This window comes from Salarias fasciatus, assembly GCF_902148845.1.
Source record: "Salarias fasciatus chromosome 7 unlocalized genomic scaffold, fSalaFa1.1 super_scaffold_4, whole genome shotgun sequence".
NCBI lineage: Eukaryota > Metazoa > Chordata > Actinopteri > Blenniiformes > Blenniidae > Salarias > Salarias fasciatus.
The window spans coordinates 9812640-9834554 of NW_021941229.1; the positions used below are offsets into that span (position 1 = coordinate 9812640).

At 40.8% G+C, this 21915-nt stretch overlaps 1 protein-coding gene across 1 annotated transcript in view; it reads left to right on the forward strand.

Moving 5' to 3' along the window:
- Positions 1-21915, forward strand: part of cntfr (ciliary neurotrophic factor receptor) — a 244536-nt gene that overhangs the window by 98440 nt on the left and 124181 nt on the right. The window contains exon 3 of the mRNA XM_030085403.1: positions 2034-2115. Coding sequence (XP_029941263.1) covers positions 2034-2115 — 82 coding nt within the window. The remainder of the gene's footprint in view (positions 1-2033; positions 2116-21915) is intronic.

Genomic DNA, 21915 nt, shown 5'->3' on the forward strand with positions numbered 1-21915 from the left:
GTCTCAGCGGCAGGGAGACCCCCAGACGACCTTTGTCTGTAACGGAGCCAGCTATTTCACCTCAGGACGGAGGAGCGGCCCGGAGAGAGGAGACGAGAAGGAAATGTAGGAGGAGAAAGAGAGAGCGCATTTTTATTGGAACGACCCGGGTTCAAGCCCCTCTTGTTGGCGGGACTCCAGGCCGCTCAGCTGTCCTCGTATAGAGTTTTCTAATCTTCCCAGCTCCAGCGGAGAAGTCGTGTAGTGGGTGACCCCGACCTCCGACTTTACAGCTTCCAGTAGAGGTTGGAGTGGAGGAAACGCTGGTTTCATTAAAGGGAGCATCTCAAACGGACTCATCAGCATCACGTAAACCTTTCTCGGGTAGCTTGATGCTCGCCGTTCCCGGTCAACGAGCAGCTGAGAGCCGTCCCTGCCGACCGAGGAGACAAAAACCAGAAACTTGTGCAGCATGTCCCAGAGCCTGGGATGCTATACAGATGTGCTGGATGGACAGAGAAACACTGCGGTTTGTCAAGAAAAATCATAAAACCAAGAATTGTTTCCTTTAAAAGAAGCCGGCCACGTTAACCAGCTGCTGAAGGAAGAACCATAACCATAACCATAACCATAACCATAACCCACGTTCAAACCAACAATTTGTCAATTTTACACCTTTCTGTTCCGATTGAATTGAACAATATATCTTCTAGAGGACTTGAGTCGGACTTTGTGCTTGAAAGGAATCGACTCTGTTTCCGATGTTGTAAAATCACAAAGGTTTTCTGGTGGTTCGAAAAATCATAAACTTTATAGAAGGTGAAGAAAGGTGCTGGAACAAGCTGGAGGTACCATATGCAAGAACAGTGTCCGGCAGCCACAAGATGATGCTGGTGTCAAATTTCAAGCACTACGCTTTGCAACACAAACAAGTTAGCGTTGTCAGAAGAGATAGTATCTGAATAATATGTGCACTTGGTGATAATAATTAATATGGCTAAAACTAACATTGTCAGAGGTTCACTTCATTCCGTCATCTTCTTCAGGCACGGCAGCAATCCGCAAGGGCATGATGCTGATGTCTAATTACAAGCACACTGCATTAAAGTTGCAGCAAGAACTAGTTAGAACTAGGTTTGCATGAGGTGACGTTTGCTTTCCAAGGATTTCAAGTGTTTTGAGTTTCAGGATGAGCCTGGTGTCAAATTACAATCTGCACTTAATGCGATTAAGCACGAAGACAACTAGATAACCAGAAGAGACGAGCTGAAGTTGTTTGTTTTGAAGCTCGAAGGCGGATTGAAGCGCTGCGTGAATGACTTGTGAACGACAAAGGAGTTTCAGGGTTGAATATTCTGAAAATTTGTTGTGATGGAGGAAAATAAAATGCCCCAATTGACTAAGCTTTCTGATTCGTAGCCTCATATTTAGTCCACACATATGGTGGTTGCAGAAAGCAAAACATTTCAATATTGTAAAACACATCTTACACAGAGCGGCAGTTCGAATGCTAAACAGGTATTTAATTTTTGACATACGGTGACAAGAAGGCAAAGAGATTTCTATGAATCACTGTTGTGTGTTTGTTTATGCTGTGCTATACCTTTAAGAGCTGCTGGCCATAGCCCATCCCAGAGAGGATGGACCCATTAGGCTGATGAACAGAACGAAAGAGAGGAGGAAGGAGAGAAAGAGATGCACATAAAGAGAAAGATAGAGCGCGTATTCCTCCTATAAAAAAAGACTCAAAAAAAAAAGACGAGAGTGGGAGAAGTGAAAGAAATCAAATACAGCAGGAGACTTGGACGAGTGGGGAGGAAACTGTGAAGAAAAGAAAAAAAAAGGACCACTTGAAGGACTGGGATAGTGAAAGGAGATAGACACACTGAGAGATACAGTGAGAGAGGACAGGAAGCGGCTATCTCTCCATCTCTACATGGTGTTGTAGGCGTCTATGGGTCTGTCAGTCAATCAGGACGACAGGCGGACGCTCTCTCTCGCCGGCTCTCGGTCTCTCGCTCGCGCTGATGACTTTGCTGTGTGTGTGTCTACAGATGGCAAACCTTGTGACATCGCTGTGCTGTGTAGTTCTGGCCGCGGTGGTGGTAGCCTACGCTCAGAGGCGCAGTCAGCTCGGTGAGTATGCATTTTATCATCTTCTTCTTGTTTGCGGAGGCCTGCTCTGCCTATCCTGGTTTTACCCCGGCCGGTGAACCCTGGTGGGCTCATCTCTTTTCTCAAACTGTGCTTCTTTGCAACTTTAGTGGACTCTACAGTGCTTTTCTCTGCTCCTCTTGACTGTGTTATTGTGTGTTTTCTGATGCTCCGCTGACTTTTTCTCCAACTTTCATCTATTCAATCTATCAAATAGTTTTCTGTTTTCTTATATGATGCTATAAATGTATGCTGGGCTTCATTTGAAGTTGGCTTTATTGTCCGAGCTAGACATTTGGGAAGTTAAGAGTTGTTTCTGTGGTTGTGCTTTCATCTCATTGGAGAGCTTTAAGGTAGCATTCAAAGACAAAAAAAGCCACATTTGAGGAATTTCCTGAAATTTTTGCATCAACAACATTGTCCCTTTAAACAAAAAAAGTTTTAGTGAAGGCAACTAGTGATCAGAAGTGTCGCAACCAATTTATTCCGTGATGTTTTTAGAGAGTTAACTGGAGTTTATAAAGACGTAATCCAGGATCCACTCTTCTGAGAATTCACACGACATGCCGTAAATTAGAGCATATGTGGAAGCGGCTTGTGTGTGTGTGTGTGTGTGTGTGTGTGTGTGTGTGTGTGTGTGTGTGTGAGTGTGTGTTTGTGAGAGAGTGTGTGTGTGTGTGCGTGTGTGTGTTTAATGTTAACAGAAGAATCAATTTGTCACTTGACTTTTAGTGAAGGGTGGCCTTGGCTTATTACCCAATCAGGCCGGGCTGTATAAGTCAGCTGACCTGAAGAAAGAGTCTAAGTCAATAAGTCTCCAGTGACGCACATCTCTATGTCACGAGGGCAACACACACACACACACACACACACACACACACACACACACGAATGGGATGAGCGCCAGAGTGAAAACGGATGAAAATAGGGAGAAATCAAGAGAATAGCAGGAGACAGAAATGGAAGGCGAACAGAACCAGACTCACTGGCAAATACAATTAAAGCAGAAAATAGGCACAGAGACTGCAAGACATGCCTTTCAAGAATGTCCCCCAGGGATTAATAAAGTGTTTCTATTCTGTAACGATGCAATACGCATGTGAAAGATTAAGTGTGAAGTTGTTCCTTGAATTTGAGAGCAGCCATTAGCTTCAGTGGAACTGTGATTCGTCTATACCAACTTTATTCAGGTTTGAGTCACAGAAACCTGGAGCCTATCTGAACTGCTTCACTCACCCTGAGTGTACCCTGGCTCCCTCCATGTAATTTTGTTGAAATTACAAGTTTTTTTCTGAACTTTCTTGCAAAAGTTTTTGAATCCTTTCTATGTTTCGGTCTTGGCGGTAGAATACGATACAACGTGGTAATTCAATTATAACGGAAGTGGAGGAAAATTGGACTTGGTAGTTTTATAATTGAGACTCACTGATAGCAATTCAACTTTTGTCGTATGTGTGTATGTAGATCTGTAGCGTATCTACTTCTGTTTTTTGCTTTTTTTATTCTCCACCTAATAAATCAACTTGAACACACCTAAACATAATAGCAAATAGTGTGTATACAACAATCACATTTGCACTGGGAAGCTTTAGCATTCATGCATAATCAAGTAAGAAAAACAGTAGTCTTCCTCGTCTGTGCATTTCTAGTGTGCATGTACACACACACACACACACACACACACACACACAGATATATATACACATCTGTCTTGCAAAGTGCTTGTGTCTTTGACAAATTGCCAGCTGGTTTGACTGACAGGGTTCCCTGGGGTGTGCTGTCTTGGCAAAGTGTGCAGCACGTATGTGGACCGACTCACACATAAACATTTACACGTGCACAGTGACGCATGCTCAGAGTGTAGTGCACACACACACATATATTGTTAGGTCTCAGTCAATTTGTAGGAGCGTCACATACTTAGAAAGACACGCTGCCTTTTTTTTTTTCTTTCGTCAACTTCTGTGTGTTTTTGTGACACAGAGTGTGTGAGGCATCCATTCGAGGCTTCATAATTAATGACAGCAGTGCACTGCTGAAAAAATAGCAATAAGAAACAGTGCTAGAAAACATCTACAGACACAGTCAAACAAACAGATACAAGCCTGACGCTTCCAAGAGTGTTGTCTGGATGATGGGGAGAGGGGGAAGGGAGAGAAAGAGGGGAGAGTCAGGGGAGAGAGAGAGAGAGAGAGAGAGAGAGAGAGAGAGAAGGAATGATGGAGGGTGGAGCAACAGAGTGAGAGACAGACGAGGAAGCAGAAAACAAACAAGAACTCCTCAGAGGAACAGACAAAATGTTCACCAGGCATTAAATGGAGCCCATCACAGAGATCTAATCTAGATTTAGAGTGTGATATTAAAGATAAGAAAGCTGTTATTATGCCTTTTGTGGCAGTCGTATTTTGTGCTTTTGTTGAAAGATTTAATAAACTTCTCAAAAAAAAATTGCAAAACATTGTGATTTTTGAATTGAACCACAATTGACATAACCGGCTGTGATGAGACCAAAGAACGTCTTGAAATCTTTCATTGCAGCTGCTGTATTTATTACTGAACAAAAGACTCAGTAGAGCAACCGTGTTTAAAAAATAAAAGCAGTTTTATCTGCCATTTGTGACAGAACAAAGTTTGTTTTCATCAAAGAACAAAAGGATATTCCCAAACGTCAAATTATGGGCTGTGTAAATAGCTAGAAATTTGGTTTGTGGAGTGATGAAAACGTGTGTGGCTGTCTGTGCAGATTGTGGCGGATTTTATGCGCATCCAGCAGATGAGTAACAAAATCAACCACCAACAACATCGACACCTAAAGCTATGCTTGGTGAAGGGATAAAGTAAGGTTTAGAGTTCTCAATTTTATTTTAAACTTCAATAATGTATATTTGTGTCTGTGATGCAAAAAAAAAAATACAATATTGATTGCTTTGTTGAAAATGAAAATGTCTTAGCAAAACCAAAGGAACAGAACTGAAAGGTAAGAACCTGTAGAGTGAGGTTGAGACTTGAAGATCAGGTCGATTTAGCGTTCTTCAGTCTGAGTCTGATCTTATTGTTAGTGAAAAACAGATGATCGGAGGTTGCGGAGGAGGGCAAGGAAGACTTAAAGTGGGTGGAACCGACAGAAGACAGATACATGTCGGGGGGTGGGGTGGCATGAGAGAATACCAAAGCGAAGACAAATGAAGAGACATGAGAGTGAGAGCGTGGGAGAGACGGAGCCAGAGAGACATGCTTCGGACTGTTATTCCATGGTGCTCACATACATATATGCCCACATCAGGATAACCCTTGGTGCTCACCTGAGGCGATCACTGACACTACAAGAAGTCGCCTAAACTGCAAAAATTTTGTTGAATATTTATAGTTTTCGGTGTGTAAAAAAAAGGATATACCCTGGATGTCTTGGGTCCAGACAGGCTGTGGTGCTGCGCTGATCCTGACCTCCCGTCATCCCTGTGGCTGAAGAGGAGGAGAAGGGAAGAGAAATCAATAGCATCATATTCATGCATTAGCATTATCATTAGGCAGTAAGCAGCTTTTGTTTCTCATAGTAAAACAAAAGTTTAGAGAATTGCAGGACTGCAGCCAAAATTTGACAGTGTGAACAATTATAGTCTGCTCCAGTTTTCGTGTTTTCAGTAATTAAGAATATCGTATCAATTGACTTTGGGAAGAAGGTTATGTTCTCAGCACTGGCTGTTTGTCTTTTGGATAGATTAGAAAAAACACTTCCAGCGGAATGGTTCAGAAAACTGTTGGGAGAATGAAGCGTTCATCTATTTTCTATGAGTGAATGATGCTCGCTTCCTCGCACAGTCCAGAGACATGATTGCCATACCACTGACGTGTCAATCTGCCTCGCCGAACTGTATACAAGAGTCAAATAAGATGTTCAACTCAGCGGGGTAATGAGTAAAATAACAGAAGAGAAAACACATCTTCTACTGCATAAATGTATGTTTCTTCCAGATTATGCCGTGAATAATCAAGTCAATTATCTCAAGAATGAAAAACTTGACAATTGATCTTAAACATGGAAAAACAGAAACTTCATTTTCTCCCACAATTTGCCTTTAATCCTTGATCCATCTCTCACTTCGTCTTTCATAAAGAAGTCTGTTTTTCCCTGATTCCATCCTCATCCGTCTCTCGTTATCTTTCTATCTTCCCTTTAATCCCGAGATATATCAGAAAGTCCTTCGGCAGAGCAGTACCATTCCATTAATGGGGTTGCCTCACACAGTAAATACTGGGAGACAGCACAACGAGAATACCAATGAACAAAGTGTGAGAAGGCTTTAGCGGAAAGTGGGAGAGCTGAATGAAACGAAGGACAAAAATGAGGAAAATACGGTGCAACTCAGGTTGTTTGCTTTCAAATATTTTGACTTTTCTGTGTCTTCCTTTCTTTTTTTTTCTTCTTTTTCCTCAAGACAGGCATCTCGGCTACATTTGCCCCCACATCACATCTCTACTTCCTTGTGTGTGTGTGTGTGTGTGTGTGAGAGAGAGAACGTGGTGACATCATGCTGTTGACTGAGAGGGCATGTTATTTATGGGAGTCCATATCCTGATTGAGTGGCAAACATTTCCACTCATAATCATTCCCTCCATCCTTCTCTCCCTCTCTCTGTTGCACCTCTCCCTCCTCCCACTCACTCGATACCCCGTCCTCCTCCTCCTCCTCCTGCTGCACTTCACCGTGCACATCATCATCATCTCCTCCTCTTATGCGCCTCTTTTCTTTCCCCTCTTCATCTCCCTCTCTCCCTTCCTCGGCTCTCTAATTTCTTTACATTACTTCCTCTCTCTGGATCTTCTTCCCTCCCCTCCTGCCCCTTTAATCCATCCGCTAAGTGATCAACAGCAGATTTATCACACATGACATCTTTCACCCCATGTATTTGTGCGCTGTGTGTCTGCGGTTTGGACCAGCCTTTTTTTTTTTTTTGTTGTTGTTGAGAAAGAAGAAGGGAGTCCGAGGCCGAGGGGAGGGTAGCGGGTGAGAGACAGGAGGAGAGTAAGAGGTTAACTCCTGCACTAATTCCATGGTATTACAGCTGTCAAAGCTGTATTTATTTCTTGAGCGTGGGACACGTGCTGCTGTGACTCTCCAAACATGCCCGGGCATGTGCGTTGCCACGCCGCAGCCTCATTTACCCGCTCTCCAGTGAAAAGGATTGTGGTGGATGTTCAAATTAAATTATTCCCCCGCATTTTTTTTTTTTTTTTTTTTTTTTTTTTTTAACCCTCTTCCGCCGCGTTTGGAGAGGCGAGCCCTGATCTGATTCAGGCGGAAATGCTCATACAGACAGACGCAATTAGCACCAATAATTGCTGCGCTCCAAAAACATGGCGGCAGGCAAGAAAATACACCGCATCAGATCTATTCGCGGGGAAAGTATCCTTTCAGGTTTAATCACTTATCTTCCGTCTTTTTAAGGTCTGTATATGCAAGTAAATTACGAGTCCTTCAGAGGCCTGTTATGTAAGATCTTCTTTACTGGTTTGATGCTGCTGTACCTCTATATGGATGAAATACTACTCTAATTGCAGGTACTTTTTCATTCACTTTACATTGAGCCTTTTTGAAGTCTGATTGAACGCTCATACGTAAGCTTCACCTGACTAAACAGCTCCCATCAGGGCTCATTATAAATACCAGAGAAAGACATGTCACTCTCCTCACTGCTGATACTGTGTATAACTTCAATTCCTTACAAGGGCTGAACCACTTTCTGTCATTTTGAACATCACAAATACACTTTCCATTCAGTTTTATTGACTATAAATACATAACTGCAGGTTTTCACTCACATTTTCACTCTCATCTGTTACATGTGCCTTTTTTTTTTGTGACATGAAGGCACGTGTACTCTATTCTGCTTTGCAAATTGTATTGTGCAGGTTATTCACGTGTTCGTCACTGTTTCATTAAAACAAAAACATAACTCAGAAATGAACTTTTAAGAACACATGAAGCAGGGGTGGTAATTAAAATAGGGAAATAGTCTTTTGAGTTGTCTTTTCTCCTTTAATTTGATTACTCAAATGGTTTTTTTCTGATGTGTGGAGACAAAAGAAACCTCAGTGTTCGTATTTCAAGATTTAGGGGATATCATTGAAACAAGCATAGAATGTGGCAGTTTTCCCTGAGAGAGTCTTCTTTTACTGTCCAGAAGATCTGTTTCAACAAGCTCTCAATTATAATACCAATTTATGGTGATTCTTTTCAAAGAGCAATTAAAGGTTGACGTTCTAATTGGTTTATGTCTTGATGTGCCTAAATCTTTGAAGAACTGAGGCTCAAAGTGAAGCTTTAGAGCAGCTAGAACAGAGGCCTGCATATCTCGTGGCTGTCGGTTTGACGTCCATCGCTACCTGTCCTTATTTGAATGCACGGATGCTTTACAAAGCCGTCGCCGCCATTGGTATGCGAGTGTGTGCACAAATGTGTTTGTGAATAGAGGAATGTTAAGTACGGCTATAACATCAAAGGTCCATTTTTCACAGAGACGAGTGTCTTACAAGATACTTACTGTCTATGTGTTACAGACAAGGCTTTAGTGGTTTGAACAAGTCTTTCCTCTGTATTCATAAATAGCAGCGACAGGACTATTATGTGCCTCGACAGTGGGACACTTCTCTGCATATTTAGCCCTGATACAACAGCATTCATTTGAGTATTACATCGTGAATGATCCCATCCTAAAGAGGATTGTGATGCTGGGTAAATAGGCATCAACAGGGAAGTCACTTTATTTCACCGTCCACATATTTACTCCGCTAACACCAACTCACTTGGCTGGTAAAGACACGGTCTGATTGCAATCCGATTGGTTTATTGTAACTTGCGCTCAATGCTATTGAGCTGTGCTCACGCTCCACTTTTTTTTTTTTGGTTTGTTTTCACACACAGTTCAGGGCAGGAAAATATTTACATTTGTGTATTTATCAGGATTAATATAAAGTGTTAAACTGAATCCACACATGTTGCTTAGGATGCAGTTTATTTACTGTGATGAAAAAAAACATCTATTTGTGTTTCCGATATGTTTCCAGTTTTGTAACTCTGAAAGACAAATCCAGGCAATAAAACAGTAATTACACATAGAATTTAATTGCTCTTTGACGTCTCATCTGATAAATCAGCTGCTGTAAATCTGCAAAACAAAACAAACAAAAAAAAAAAGTAGCATATCAGCGTGTGCGATCGCCCGTCTTCCTCTTATTTTCAACGCCGTGCTTGTGCCGGAAGGGAAACCTTGGTGACTCTCATTAACCTGAGTAGCACTCAATGTAATCAGTGTTCTCTGTTTGGCATGCTGCTTTGTAGTAAATTCACGACGCAGCTCGGGCCGATTGATTGAAAGACTAGATTGGCAGACGGATTACCGCCTGACCGACTGGGTGACTGACAGTCTGTAAATGTAATGCTAATCCCATTTATCCATGGCTTGAAAATGCGGAAAACAGAAAACATGCCCATGGTGTTAAATTGATGATCGTATATAATTATTGAATTGTATAAATACCATCAGCTTTGTATGTGCTGTTGGTTTAACGGGCTGGAAACTCTGTACTGGTTGGATGGATTTGCATAGATTGTTGATCCAGCAACTGAAAACTTCATTAGCTGGTGGTCCACCCTGGTGCCTGACAGATTGACCAATCGGTTGACTTAAGTGTTGAGGATAGGGTATTGTTTGCGCGATATTGTAATGGTTGGAAAACTAATGCTCAAAGACGTGAGGGTGGGTCGTGAGAATCGGTACGATGTAGCAGCTGGAACAGGAACAAGTCAGTGTGTGTGTGATCATAGTTTGGGTTTGTTTGGACATGCTAGCCATCGTGCGCCGGCGTCAAGATCTCCATTAAGATACGCCGGTCAACATTTACAAACACATGTCCACAAACACACGAACCCATGCATAGTTTTCGGACTCACTCAGAGTTTCTTTTGTGTGTCGTAAACCTGTTTTAACATTGTTTAGCTCTCTGCAGAGTCGGCACACACTCACACACACAAACACAAACTTTCACTGGCCACAGAACTCAAACATTGTTTGTAAAAATTACTGAAACGAGCACACATTTCCTTGAGAAAGTACTGGTCGGGGTCGTGGTTCAGCAGGATTTCACATGGCCTGAAGTCAGGATTGTGTCTGCCTCTCTAATTTAAAGCTGTTTGACAAATTTTCATCACTTTGTTTGAGTTTGATCTGAGATCTGTTAAACCTTTCTGCGGCCCTTCCAGATTCTGTTGTACTATTCTCAAAAAGTTACTTTGTAGTTTTAATTGGGCCTGGTTTCTGTGCTTTATGATTCATTGACATTTTGCTAACAGGAAGAGTGTCCAAACATTTATGAATCAATAACAGTTCGAGAAGAAAATAATAAACCTTTCTTTACTGTGGACGAGAGAGACTCACTGTGTGCCCGTTGCTCCGATTGATTGCAGTTATTTCTGCTTTGTTCTGGTCTAAATTTAGATGTAGTGTCAAATTCCTAAGCGATCTGAAAGACTTAACCAACAAGCCAAGATATGTTCTGATATCAAGCCTTTCTGTGTTACAAGCACACAAATACTGTACAGTCTTGTGTTTGGTTCTCAGAATTCTGGTAACGGAACATGAACGCCAGAAGGAGGAAGCTGAGCTATGCTAACTAAGCTAAGCTAAACAATGCTTAGCAATGTATTCTGCTCTTCTTCTGGCAAAGACACTGACGGATACAGTTGGATGGGAAATCATAGTTTAATCCACATTTTGCACATTCTGTATTCAGCATTTTTTTGAAGTTTTTTTCTTGTTTTAAACATCAAACTTTTTCTGTTTCTTGCGTTGTACAACTATGTCTCTAAGTTTACCTTTTAGCTGTAGAGATGGTAATGAAATAATAAAAAAAAGACTTACAAGAAGAATATGTGGGTATTCTACTTGTCAATAACGTAATCTATAATGAAACCAGCAATCAGAATTCAACCAAATCAGAAATCCCCCACTCGGCTTGCAAACTCACAATATGTATTTTCTTTTACGTCGGTTTCCGATGACATACAAATAGCAGAATGCGACACTTGATGAACACATATCCATACTGTCCCCTACTGTTTGGCGCATGTTTCTATAATTGGTCCGCTATAGGAGCAGGATTCCCGACCATCTGATAAAATCTGTCTGGTAATGGACCATTTCCAACCAATCGCAGTATTTTCTGCTGCGATACAGAATCTCTGAATCTCACTGTCTGGGGCAGAGCGTTTGTGCCTGTTGTGTGCATTATCTGAGTGGGCTTTTGGATGTGTGAGTGTGTGCGTGTGTGTATGTGTGTGTGTGTGTGATTGTCGTGTCTAACTCTTTTAACTCATTAATCTTTTACGAGGGATTCCCAGTAAAGCTTTGATCAGCCTTTTCTCTCGCTTTCTCCCTGAAGGCTCCTTCCCAAAAGTCTGAAACAGTTAAACAACAGCATGCATTCACAGTAAAATTTCACCTCTTTTTGGTTCGTCGACCAAACAAATGACGGAAATGGAAACTGCATATTTACGCCGTCTGATGTTGAGCTCTGGCTAACTTGTGTGTTTTTTGCAGTTTTCCCCTGCCGGGGCTGTCGGGGTTTTGATGCACGCCGTAGCTTCAGTTCTGTAGCGAAGTGAAGATGATTTGTTTACTTCACTGTAAACTCTGTATCCATGTTATTAAGATGATTCTGGCCTGAAAAACGAAATGGAATGTCCATCACGGCTTTGGGATAGAGGAGATGAATGCTAGAGAAGTTCAGGCATGACTTTCTGTGTTATGCACTGCAGTAAAGCATACGAGTAGAATCGTAAACCTTTAGAAAAAGTACATTCCATTTACTGCCTTTAGTTTGAATGATTTGTAGGCAAGTCGGGGAGGTTGGAGAGCCTGATCTAGGGGTTGCTTTTGATTGTTCAAAAGGATTTGTCATTATCTTTTGAATAATATCAGCCACAAAGTCAATCATTCAGGCTGACTGTATTTTTTATTTTTTTTTAACAAAAAGACGATCCATATTTTGCAGACCAGTTATACGGAGCACATATGGTCATGGACTCATTGTAAAAAAAAAAAAAGACACTAAATTACAGTGCCAGTGACCAATGACCTTATTTCATTGGTCAGTAAACAACATAATTGCAAATGTTGCCTCCAGATATCAGTTGGGAGCTAATTCAGCAGACCACACATCATCTTGACACCATCCCACCGACGGGCACTCGGATCACTGCAATTATATTTACTGTTGAAGGTGCACTCGCAGGAACATGGAACAGAAAATGAATGAGACATCTTGCACCGTGTTTGGCTAAAGACTGAATTTTATTTATTTATTTTTTTTTTTTTGGTCAACCTTGATGTTTTTCATATCACTGTTGTGTAATTGACTCCTGGGAAAATTGAGATTTTTCTCAGGTTTCCTTCAAATACAGTCATAAAGATAAGTCAGAAGGTTCCAACACCTATCAAATTCTGTCTTTGGTTCAATTAGACAACTTTGATATGTGCTAGATTTTTACTTGAAGTGAACCACACTCGTCTATTTTTTGGGAACCGATCTTTGACCCTCTTCTGCTTATCGGTTTTTTGTGTGATTATTTTGTGCAGGCGGGAGCTTGAGGTGGCAGCATCAATGCTTGTTAAAATTAAACTAAGAGAACATTCACACATGAGTTCTTTGCAATCAAAATTCACCAAAGTTGCCAAAGATATAAAGGAATAGAAAAAGTCTGAAACTCTCATGGACATTTTGCTTGATTTTTTTTCAAATGATGTTTAAATCCTTGCTTGCTTTAAACCTCATTTCTATTTTCATACTATCAGACCCATTTTACACTAAAGCTGATTTTCACATTGTGCACTTGCATTATCACTGTAGTGAAACTAATTTTAAGGTTCTGTTTACACACTGCTACTGCACATGCGTGAGTAAGTCACCCATAATCCAAGTTTGTCATTTGTGTATACGGATGTCTGTGTATTGTTCTCTGTATGTGTGATTTCACTACAAAATCAACCCACATCGTCATCTTGTGGCTGTCTATCTAAAAGTGGAAGCTGCAGAGGTCGTCTGCTCCTTTCTTGTTTGTCCGCTCTGCCGGCCTCTCGCTTTCAAGCACACTTTCCGAGATAAAAGTGGAGGAAGGTAAACTGCCCCGAACGACCAGCGCATAAGCTCTCACCTTGGCTTTCATTAAAGGAGCCCAAATATTAAGAGCACACTCGTGTGTGTTGCTTAATGCGAGTCATTAGTGGAATTGTGGAGTAATGAGGCTTGCAGCAGGTCACAGGCAGCCAGTGTTTAATGACAAATAAATAGTGAACAGAATGACGTGACGGCACTGGGGTCAGACGACGTTTAGCATAGCCGCCGTGGGACGATGTCCGTTCTCTGTCGAGGGTTTGTTCCGCAGTAAGAAATAATAATAGAATAATAAATAGATAGATAGAATAGAAAAATGTGCAAATTCCTGTTTTTTTTGGACAGATATTTTTGAAGAAATTTTATGACTACATAGCCTAAATGATGAGGAATGAAAGAAGCGCTTCATTTATAATGTAACATTTTTTAGCCTTAGAGATTCATAAGATGTAGAAGTAACTAAAAGAAATTTAATATGGAGGTCAAAATCTGAAAAAAAAAAAAAAAAAAAAAATTGAAAAAGAAAACCAAAACACTCACACAGAAGCAAGGCTCTCACAGGGAGTTTTAAGAGGTAAAGTATGACACTGACTCTGCGTGTCTCATTTCTTGAGGAAGGTCGTTGTAAAGTCAAGCCGCCTCTGCTGGCTGAAGTACAGTCATCTTCACATTTTAGCCTCAACTTTGGAACAACCAGCGGGGTCTTACTTCAGGATTTAGGGCGATGAGCTGACTCATATGAGGTCATGATTACTCTGATATAACTTTGGAGTCAGCCGAACACAATATTTTAAAAGTTTTTAGTGCGGCCGTAAACTCAGATGTGGATTGGATGGTGAGCCGCCGCTGAGACCAGGACCGGACTGACGATGTCCTCAGATTAAAGCCAGGGAGAAAGAACCTCAGCGGCCGTATTTTTAAAGCCAGTCGAAGTGCTGGACGGAGACATTAGCGAGGGAACGAGGGCTGGTTTGGTTTTACGAACGGGTCTTTGTTGAAAGGATAGCTATTTGATTTATGTTTGAAGCTTAAAGTAAATACCTGCTATCATGGTTCGCTATTGGAAAAAGAAGTCAGCCAGAGGACGGACTTGATGCTGCAGCCTGATGCGTTCCTGAACCCTCCCTTTTTGGTGTCTGTCACAGCAGCCTGATTAACCTCCCTCCATCCTGTTGTGCAGCTAATGACGGCGTGCTTGTGTCTGCGAGGAAATGGAGGTACGGTACAGTAGATTGGCTGTTGGGGCCTGGTGAGATGAGGAATCTTAACTATACAGTTAATACTCAGGAGGCAGTTCCAACACGCTGTGATGTGTGCCGCTTCCAAGGCGTGCCGATGCATTCCCAATTACTGCGCCACACAAACACAAACCTAAGCACTTTTCCTTCCCCTACTGTATATCATGCTGGGTGAAAGGCCCCCTGATTATACATAGTGATATATTTTTGGATGGTTTATTTATACTTAATTTATTGTGTTGCTCTTTCAGTCTCACCCTGCAGTTAATCTCAAATGTAATGCTATAGCTCTTTTTTTTTTTTTTTAAATGTAAATATGCCATATATTAGGTCGAGTCTTTTATTTTCTAAATAGCACAGAGAATTATGGCTTTGTTCTTTCTCCCTTTCCATTAAAGCAGTCACTTCTGGGTTTTAATGCACTCTGTTTGACTACTGACCCATGTGTACCAGACAACAAGCAAATAAATGTCTAAAAATATTTTTTTTTTTCTTCTGTCTGATAAAGTAAGGAAACACGATCCTGCAGCCTGTGTGTTGAAGAGGGGCGACTTTGGCAATATTGGAAACCAACGGGCCAGCTGTAATTTCAAATAAATTACCTTAAAAAAAATCAATTTATTTTGGTCATTTAAAAAAGCATTTCATTTGTAGATGAACAGAATGTCCCCTCTATCGAATTGAGTGACCATTTGCGAGATAGATTTTCTGTTTCCCGAGCCATTTTGTTGATTCCAGCCCATTAAATCTTGAGTTGTGTTTTGCCGTGCCATTAAAAATCACTGAGCCCCCGCTAGTCCCCCTGATCCCTCCTGATAGACTGTTCAATAAGTTAGCGTTGCCAGGAACCTAATGTAATTCCAGCTAGCATGAGCTTAGTTTTGGCTAATGTTGCTTCGCAATAAAACTTTGTTCCAAGACACTGGAACTGAATCACCAGAGGCTTAAAAGGGGTCTTAGACCCCTCAATGGTACAACACTTCTAAATATACACATTTAATTTGATCTATTGTTAACAGGAGGAACTTTCAATGTGACGCATGGTGAGGCAAAAGTGGGAGAGTGACGGGGCGGCGGGGGGGATCGCCGTTTATCACACTGAACTTCACTTTAATTTAATTCAGCTCAACTTTATTGTCATTCCTCTCAACTTGAGTCATTCTGCTTAACTCAAGCACACAGAAACAAGGGGAGGGGAATGTACTAAATGCAGCGGTGCAAGAGAAAGTGAAATAAAAACAAGTGCCAGGACAGAAATTACAAACAAGAAAGGCACAGCGGTAAAGTGCAATAGCAAAACAGTGTGAAGTAAAGCGACGTACAGGATACGGTGGTTACTGAAAGCCAACAGATCTGTTCACAGCTGCCAAAAATAAATCAGTCTTGCAAAACAGCATTTAGAAGCTCCTCCAGTATCGACGAAAGGAAAATTAGAATTAGGCCTCCTTTACGTTTTCAGGCTTCGGGTGTCCGTTTACATGACATGGGTGCTTGGAGCCGCTGAAAGGTTTTTGAGCGCGCTCTGACTCAGACTCTTTGGAAATGGACCAAAACACAACTTTTCTGAAACTATGCTACTGCACAAACGCACCATGGTGATAGGAAATAGTTCTTCTGCTCATGAGCGACTCGATCAACAGTAACAACAATGGCGGCCTCCTGAGTGCCATGACTCCCAGTCCTTATTCTCCTGAGACTTGGTAGCTTTATATTGCGTCACCAGTAATGGACATCCAACTTCATGATCTGTCCATACCAATGCCCCTGTCCTAATGTTTAGAGTGTATTGTTCTCTGCATACATGTGTGATTTCATTACAAAAACAATTGAGTTGTAGCATTTTAACGACATAGTTTTCAGCTTTTCTGTGGAAACACGCATTGGTTTCAAAATGTTGCTTTTTTTTAAATTTCAGATGTATTGGATATAAATCATACTTTAAAGCTCAGAGATGTATTCTTCAAATTCTTCTTGTAAATCCTGAAAATCAAATGTGCAGCATATGAAAATATTAGAATATTTCATGCGATCAGAGGTTGCCTTTTTGTTTGTCAATGCCCACAATCCAACCAAAACTTAAAAAATGTAAAATGCTTCAAACGTGTCTTTTATGTTTTGTAAATGTCAAAAGAAACCACTTTACAATAATGTTTTTTTAAGTTGTCTTCATTGTAACTAGTAAATAAAAATAAAAGAAAAAAACAACAAAAACACACACAAAAAAGATATTAATTTATGATCGGTAAACTGCTCAAAAGAAAAACAGGGTTTAAAAAATTATACTGTGAAATTCAAATCAAATAAATCTACATTATTTATTAAATCTGAATAACAAATCTGTGTCTGGGTTCGATATCAACCCATAATTGTGTTTTTCCGGTGTGCAGCTGCAGGAGACAATTTTAAAATAAAATACTACAAATGCTTTGAAGATGAGCATCAAAAGTTTGTCAATTTAGGCTGGACTGACCTCTAAAACCAGCTGCATGCTTGGTGATGTTTTTGGAATAAAGCAGCTGTGTGGCGGGGCTGAAGGTTTCCAAGAAGAATCAATTCCTGCAGACAAAACGTGGATGTACATGTGCACGGTTTGAAGTGGATGAATCTGTTTTTCTGTGCGACGTTGAGTTTCTCGCCACTACCGACGCAGCTCTTTTAAGTCTCAGTGGACTCCGGATATCGCTGAGTGATAGTCAGTGTTTTGTTGGTGCGATGGACAAGAAAGCTTTGGGAATTTGAATTTGAAAGGAGTGGAGGGAGCCTTTTGTCCCCAGACAATAACAGTTGGAGGGTTCGGGGAGCGAATGATTTTCCGTATGAATCCATTCCACCACAGGAAATCAAGCCTCAACCAACAGGGAGATGGGCTCCGTCCTTGCACAAAGTCACGGGCAATATATACAAACACACCAAGCACTCTGAAGGACGTACACACTGCGCACTCTCTATTTTGCGCAGTTTTTTTTTTTTTTGTTGTTGTTGTTTTTTTTTTTTATGTGCTTCCAGCTCCTTTGTTGCCTCGCCTCTGCAAGGACAAACAGTTCTTTCAGAAATTTTGTAGTGTTTTGTTGTTGTTTCATTTTTCATCTCTTCTAAAGTTCCAGGTATTGGCTAACAGTGCTGCCATATACCTAGACAACCCTTTTTTTCTGAGAGAAAGGGAAAAAAAAAAAAAAACGTTTTCTAAAGAAATACAAAAAGGTAGAGACACTAGCTCACATTGACAGGACACAACAAACCTTTTCTCATTCCAGACGGCAGAAAATAAGAACTTTTCCCAGTGAGAAAACAAGCCCTCAAAGCAATCTAGGAGAGAATCTAACTCAAGAGCTACTTCTGGGATGTTTATCAGTTACTGTTGCTTCATTGCTCTTAATCCGTCGACATGCTTGTTTTCCAAACATGTGAGCGGTTTGGCTTTTCCCTGCGCGGCTCAGAAACAGGTGTCCTAGTTCCAAAAGACACACGTGTCATAAAAACTATGAGTTTGGTATTCCAAGAAAAAAAGAAGACGCTCCAGTGACACTGAATGAGATACTTCAACTAAAAGTAAATGATTACACCACTGTCATGAAATGGAACTTCGCACAGACTGCAAACATAAGTACCATTCAAATGTAAACTATGAAATTAATATTACTAATTATAATTGGTGATTATATTAATATTTGCCCAAGGTCATTAATGAAAGTTGACAAGTATAGAGAGGGCTTTTGGTTTATCTGTTGCAGTGTTTAGCGTTACAAATTAGAGGTTAATTAAATTTTTTTCTATGATTTGATGAGATGGCCATTGTTATTTTGACTTCCATTGACTATGACTTTTTCTTAAGAATATTTGTTTTAATCACATTTAATGACAAAATTAAAATTTTCAAATCAAGGACATTGACATTATTATCTTTCAATTCTTAAATGTATTCATATTTTCTTAATTTTCTCAGGAGGTCTTCAGCTTCTTTCAAATATTACTTTGAGCAAATAAATTCACCCCTGCATGCAACACATGGAAACCAGAGCAGTCGGATAAATTCCACAGCTAGAACGTGCAAACTCAAACCTGGACTTAAACAGGCGCTTATAGTGAAACATCCTCAACCTAAAATTTGTGTGAAACATCATGGGACCTTGTTTTTTGTCTCCCCGTTGAAGTTTAAGACCCACAAGTATGTGAATGCTCGTTTTTCTGTCTGATCAGAGACAACAAGTACACACACATTTGAGGGGGAAAAAAACACAGAAAGAAGCAATAACTTTCTGTACTTTTTTTTTAATACTTTGGATTAACTTTAAAGGCAGTATGAAATATAATACTAATTTCATTCTGCTTTGAAGCAGGCTGAAGAAAATAACTTCAAATTGGAAACTGATTTTTTCATTAAAACACTAATAAAATACACAGTAAATTACAGAATGGTTTCATTTTTTTCAACTTGATCAAAACAGCATGCTGTGCGCACATCTCTGGAAAATACACCACAATGTTCTAAGACCTGAAAAAGAAAGAGGAAATGGAATAAAAGCTAAATCAGCAAAATGAAGAGCAGACTTTTTTGTTTGTTTAGTTTTTTGTTTTTTTTTTTTTTGCCTCAAGTTTTTGAAAGCGGCAGTGTGTGTAACTGTTCGGGAGATTGCTCCATTACTAATACATAACAGGCTGGCTCTGTACAATAACCATGCGCCCCTAAAGTAAGACACAGAAGCGAAGCCCGCTCCGTCACTGTCAGCCTCGCCACCACTCCGCTGCCTCGGGAGCCTGCGTCTCCTAATCCACCAGGACTAACAAGTCATTATGCGGCGTAATGCCCTGTCATGGTGGAGGTGACCAGCTGTGGAATTATGATGAGCTATCTGCTTTAGACCCCGGCGACTGGTTATTCTCCTCCGCAGATAAAGAGCCATGAATGCCTGACCGGGGCGGCGTGTGGGGAGGTGAGCGGTGATGAAGAGCAGAGCGAGCGAGCCTCGCTGACCTTTCGGCTCCCGCGATACCGAGAAGGCTCATAGAAAGAGAATTAGAAAATGGAAACAAACATTTAATCAAAAAAAAAAAAACAAAAACAAAAAAAAAGCAAAGCTGTTATGAGAAGAAGTAAAATAGGACCATTATGTGACTTTCTCCTCCAGTTCTCCTTCCCCCGCAGTAGGAGTATGAGCCACTTGTGCATAATCAGGCGCATAACCTGAGAAATTGAAGTCCTTTACGCTATCCAATCATTGCCTGACGCGAGGTTACATAACATTTTTTTTTTCCCATGAGCATTTCCTGAGTAGTCCACAGCACCGAATAATATTAAAAATAAAGATTTGAAATGTGATAAAATTCACTTGTTTACCCATAAAATGTCACAATAATGAGTCAGAACACAACAATTTGGGATATTTTGTAGATTTAGTTATGCATTTGATATAAGAGACTCGACAGTATGTGTTTAGTTCACCACCACCGGACTTCTGAGTAACCCACAGGGCAGATTCAAACAAGAAGCTTGTCATCTAATAAAGTTGTTACATTTTTCCAAAATACACTGGAAAGGTTCTACCCTGGGAAACATTTTGAAAAATTTCCATTTTCAAAGGCTCCGAGAACTGTCGTCATGTAAGCAGAAACCCAAAATGCAAGCTCCTAAAATCTGGAATTTCCCTGACCGGCTACCAGTGAGCGCCTACCCTTCCTCGCCGCTACAGCTGCTTAGCTTTCACACGTCCGCGAATCAGACCACAGACCACAGCTTTCACACCAGCCCCGTCTGCCTGTACAGTGAATTTGTACCAGCGTAACACGGGCTGGAGTTGGTCAGATTGATAACACGCCGTATTCATCAGAGCAGCTTCCCCACGCCCACCACTCACGCGGCTCAGGTAATCTAGTAGGTGTTGTGAACCTTTCTCCTGCACACGGACACACTGACGGCGGCGCCGTCTCACACACTATCCCACACAGGTAGCTCGCAATTCTTTCAAGTGTGTCTCGTTATTTGTGTGTGTGTGGCTTTTTGTGTCCACAAATATATGAACACTATATATGAAATACCGTGTATTGTTGTTGCAACCCGTGCTATTGTTGTGCTCCTGCTTTCCCCTCTGCTCACAACCCCTTTCTGAAAGGGTAACACTAATCCTAAACTAATGAAAAAAAGAAGCTGTGCTGCTCGAAACATGCACAGAATAATAGAATAAGCAGAAACTATTAGTCTCTTATTACACTTGCAACAGAATACTGTAAAATCTTATTTTAAGACGAGCTGAACAGAGAGCTCCTTCTTGTCCACATGCTCTGTTGTTGCTCTTTGATGGAGGCTCCTGTTTCTATAGAGGAAGCCTGTGGCCTTGGTTATCCATGTGAGAATGTGTAGGGGATTTAGGGTTCTTATCACTGCTGGCCAGCTCTGCTGAAATCCACCCAGGCCATGTGTCCTGCACCCTCTAACCAGCTGTGCAAAAACACAAAGAACTATAAATCCAGCGGTAGAGAACATAAACCTTTAGCGTGAACCAGATGAGGCTTGATAAATCATGATCATTTTTCACTCCTAAAGGGAGTCCAGTGGGATATTTTTTTAATGTTGTTTGGAGCAATTGACAGCTGTTTTGTAGGGTTTTTTTAAGTAAAGCTGGTCGATCATAGCAGTCTAGTCATATGATAAGAGCCCCAGGTTGACTGAAAACATTCTACGTATATTTATTCAGAGCAGCTCCATCTTTTCCGTCAATGTACTCATTCTTTGATTCTTCCTGTCTGCGCCTTTCTTTAATTTCAGCTTCTGTAATACACAAATAGCAAAAACTTTTCTTTTTTGTCACCAATCAATATGAAATATAAGCAGTCATGTGAACATTTTATATTTGTAAAGCTGAAAATACAGTGTGTGAACTTACTGGTGTATAAATCACATTTTGGCCCTGTTTACCCAGTAAAGTTCTCAAGCAAAAATGCAAACTTTTCATAGTGTTGTGCATGTGTGTTTACATGATGATGGTGCTCAGAGTCACTGAAAACACAACTTTTTTGAAAACTGTCAATTTGGTGACACGTGGGGAGTGAGCTGGCATGATGTAGTAAAAGCAGCAGATACATTTCAAAAGAATAAAAACAATTCAGTATTGTTACATTTCTGCAATGCCAATCATACCGTCATGAACTTTCATGATCAATAAACAAACCGACTGACATCAGTAAAAGTGTGTACTCTACGCCTTCTTATTGCACAAGATATTGTCTCTTCTGCATATGCCGTGTTGGATGTAGCTTCGTACGTGTTTCTAAGTTATGCATCACGTCTCGCAGGCGAGACAACGCAAACCCAGTCTCAGATTTATCTCCGAGTTTGTGGCCACCATAGAATCTCTGACAAGCTTTTAGAGACTTAAAGCAG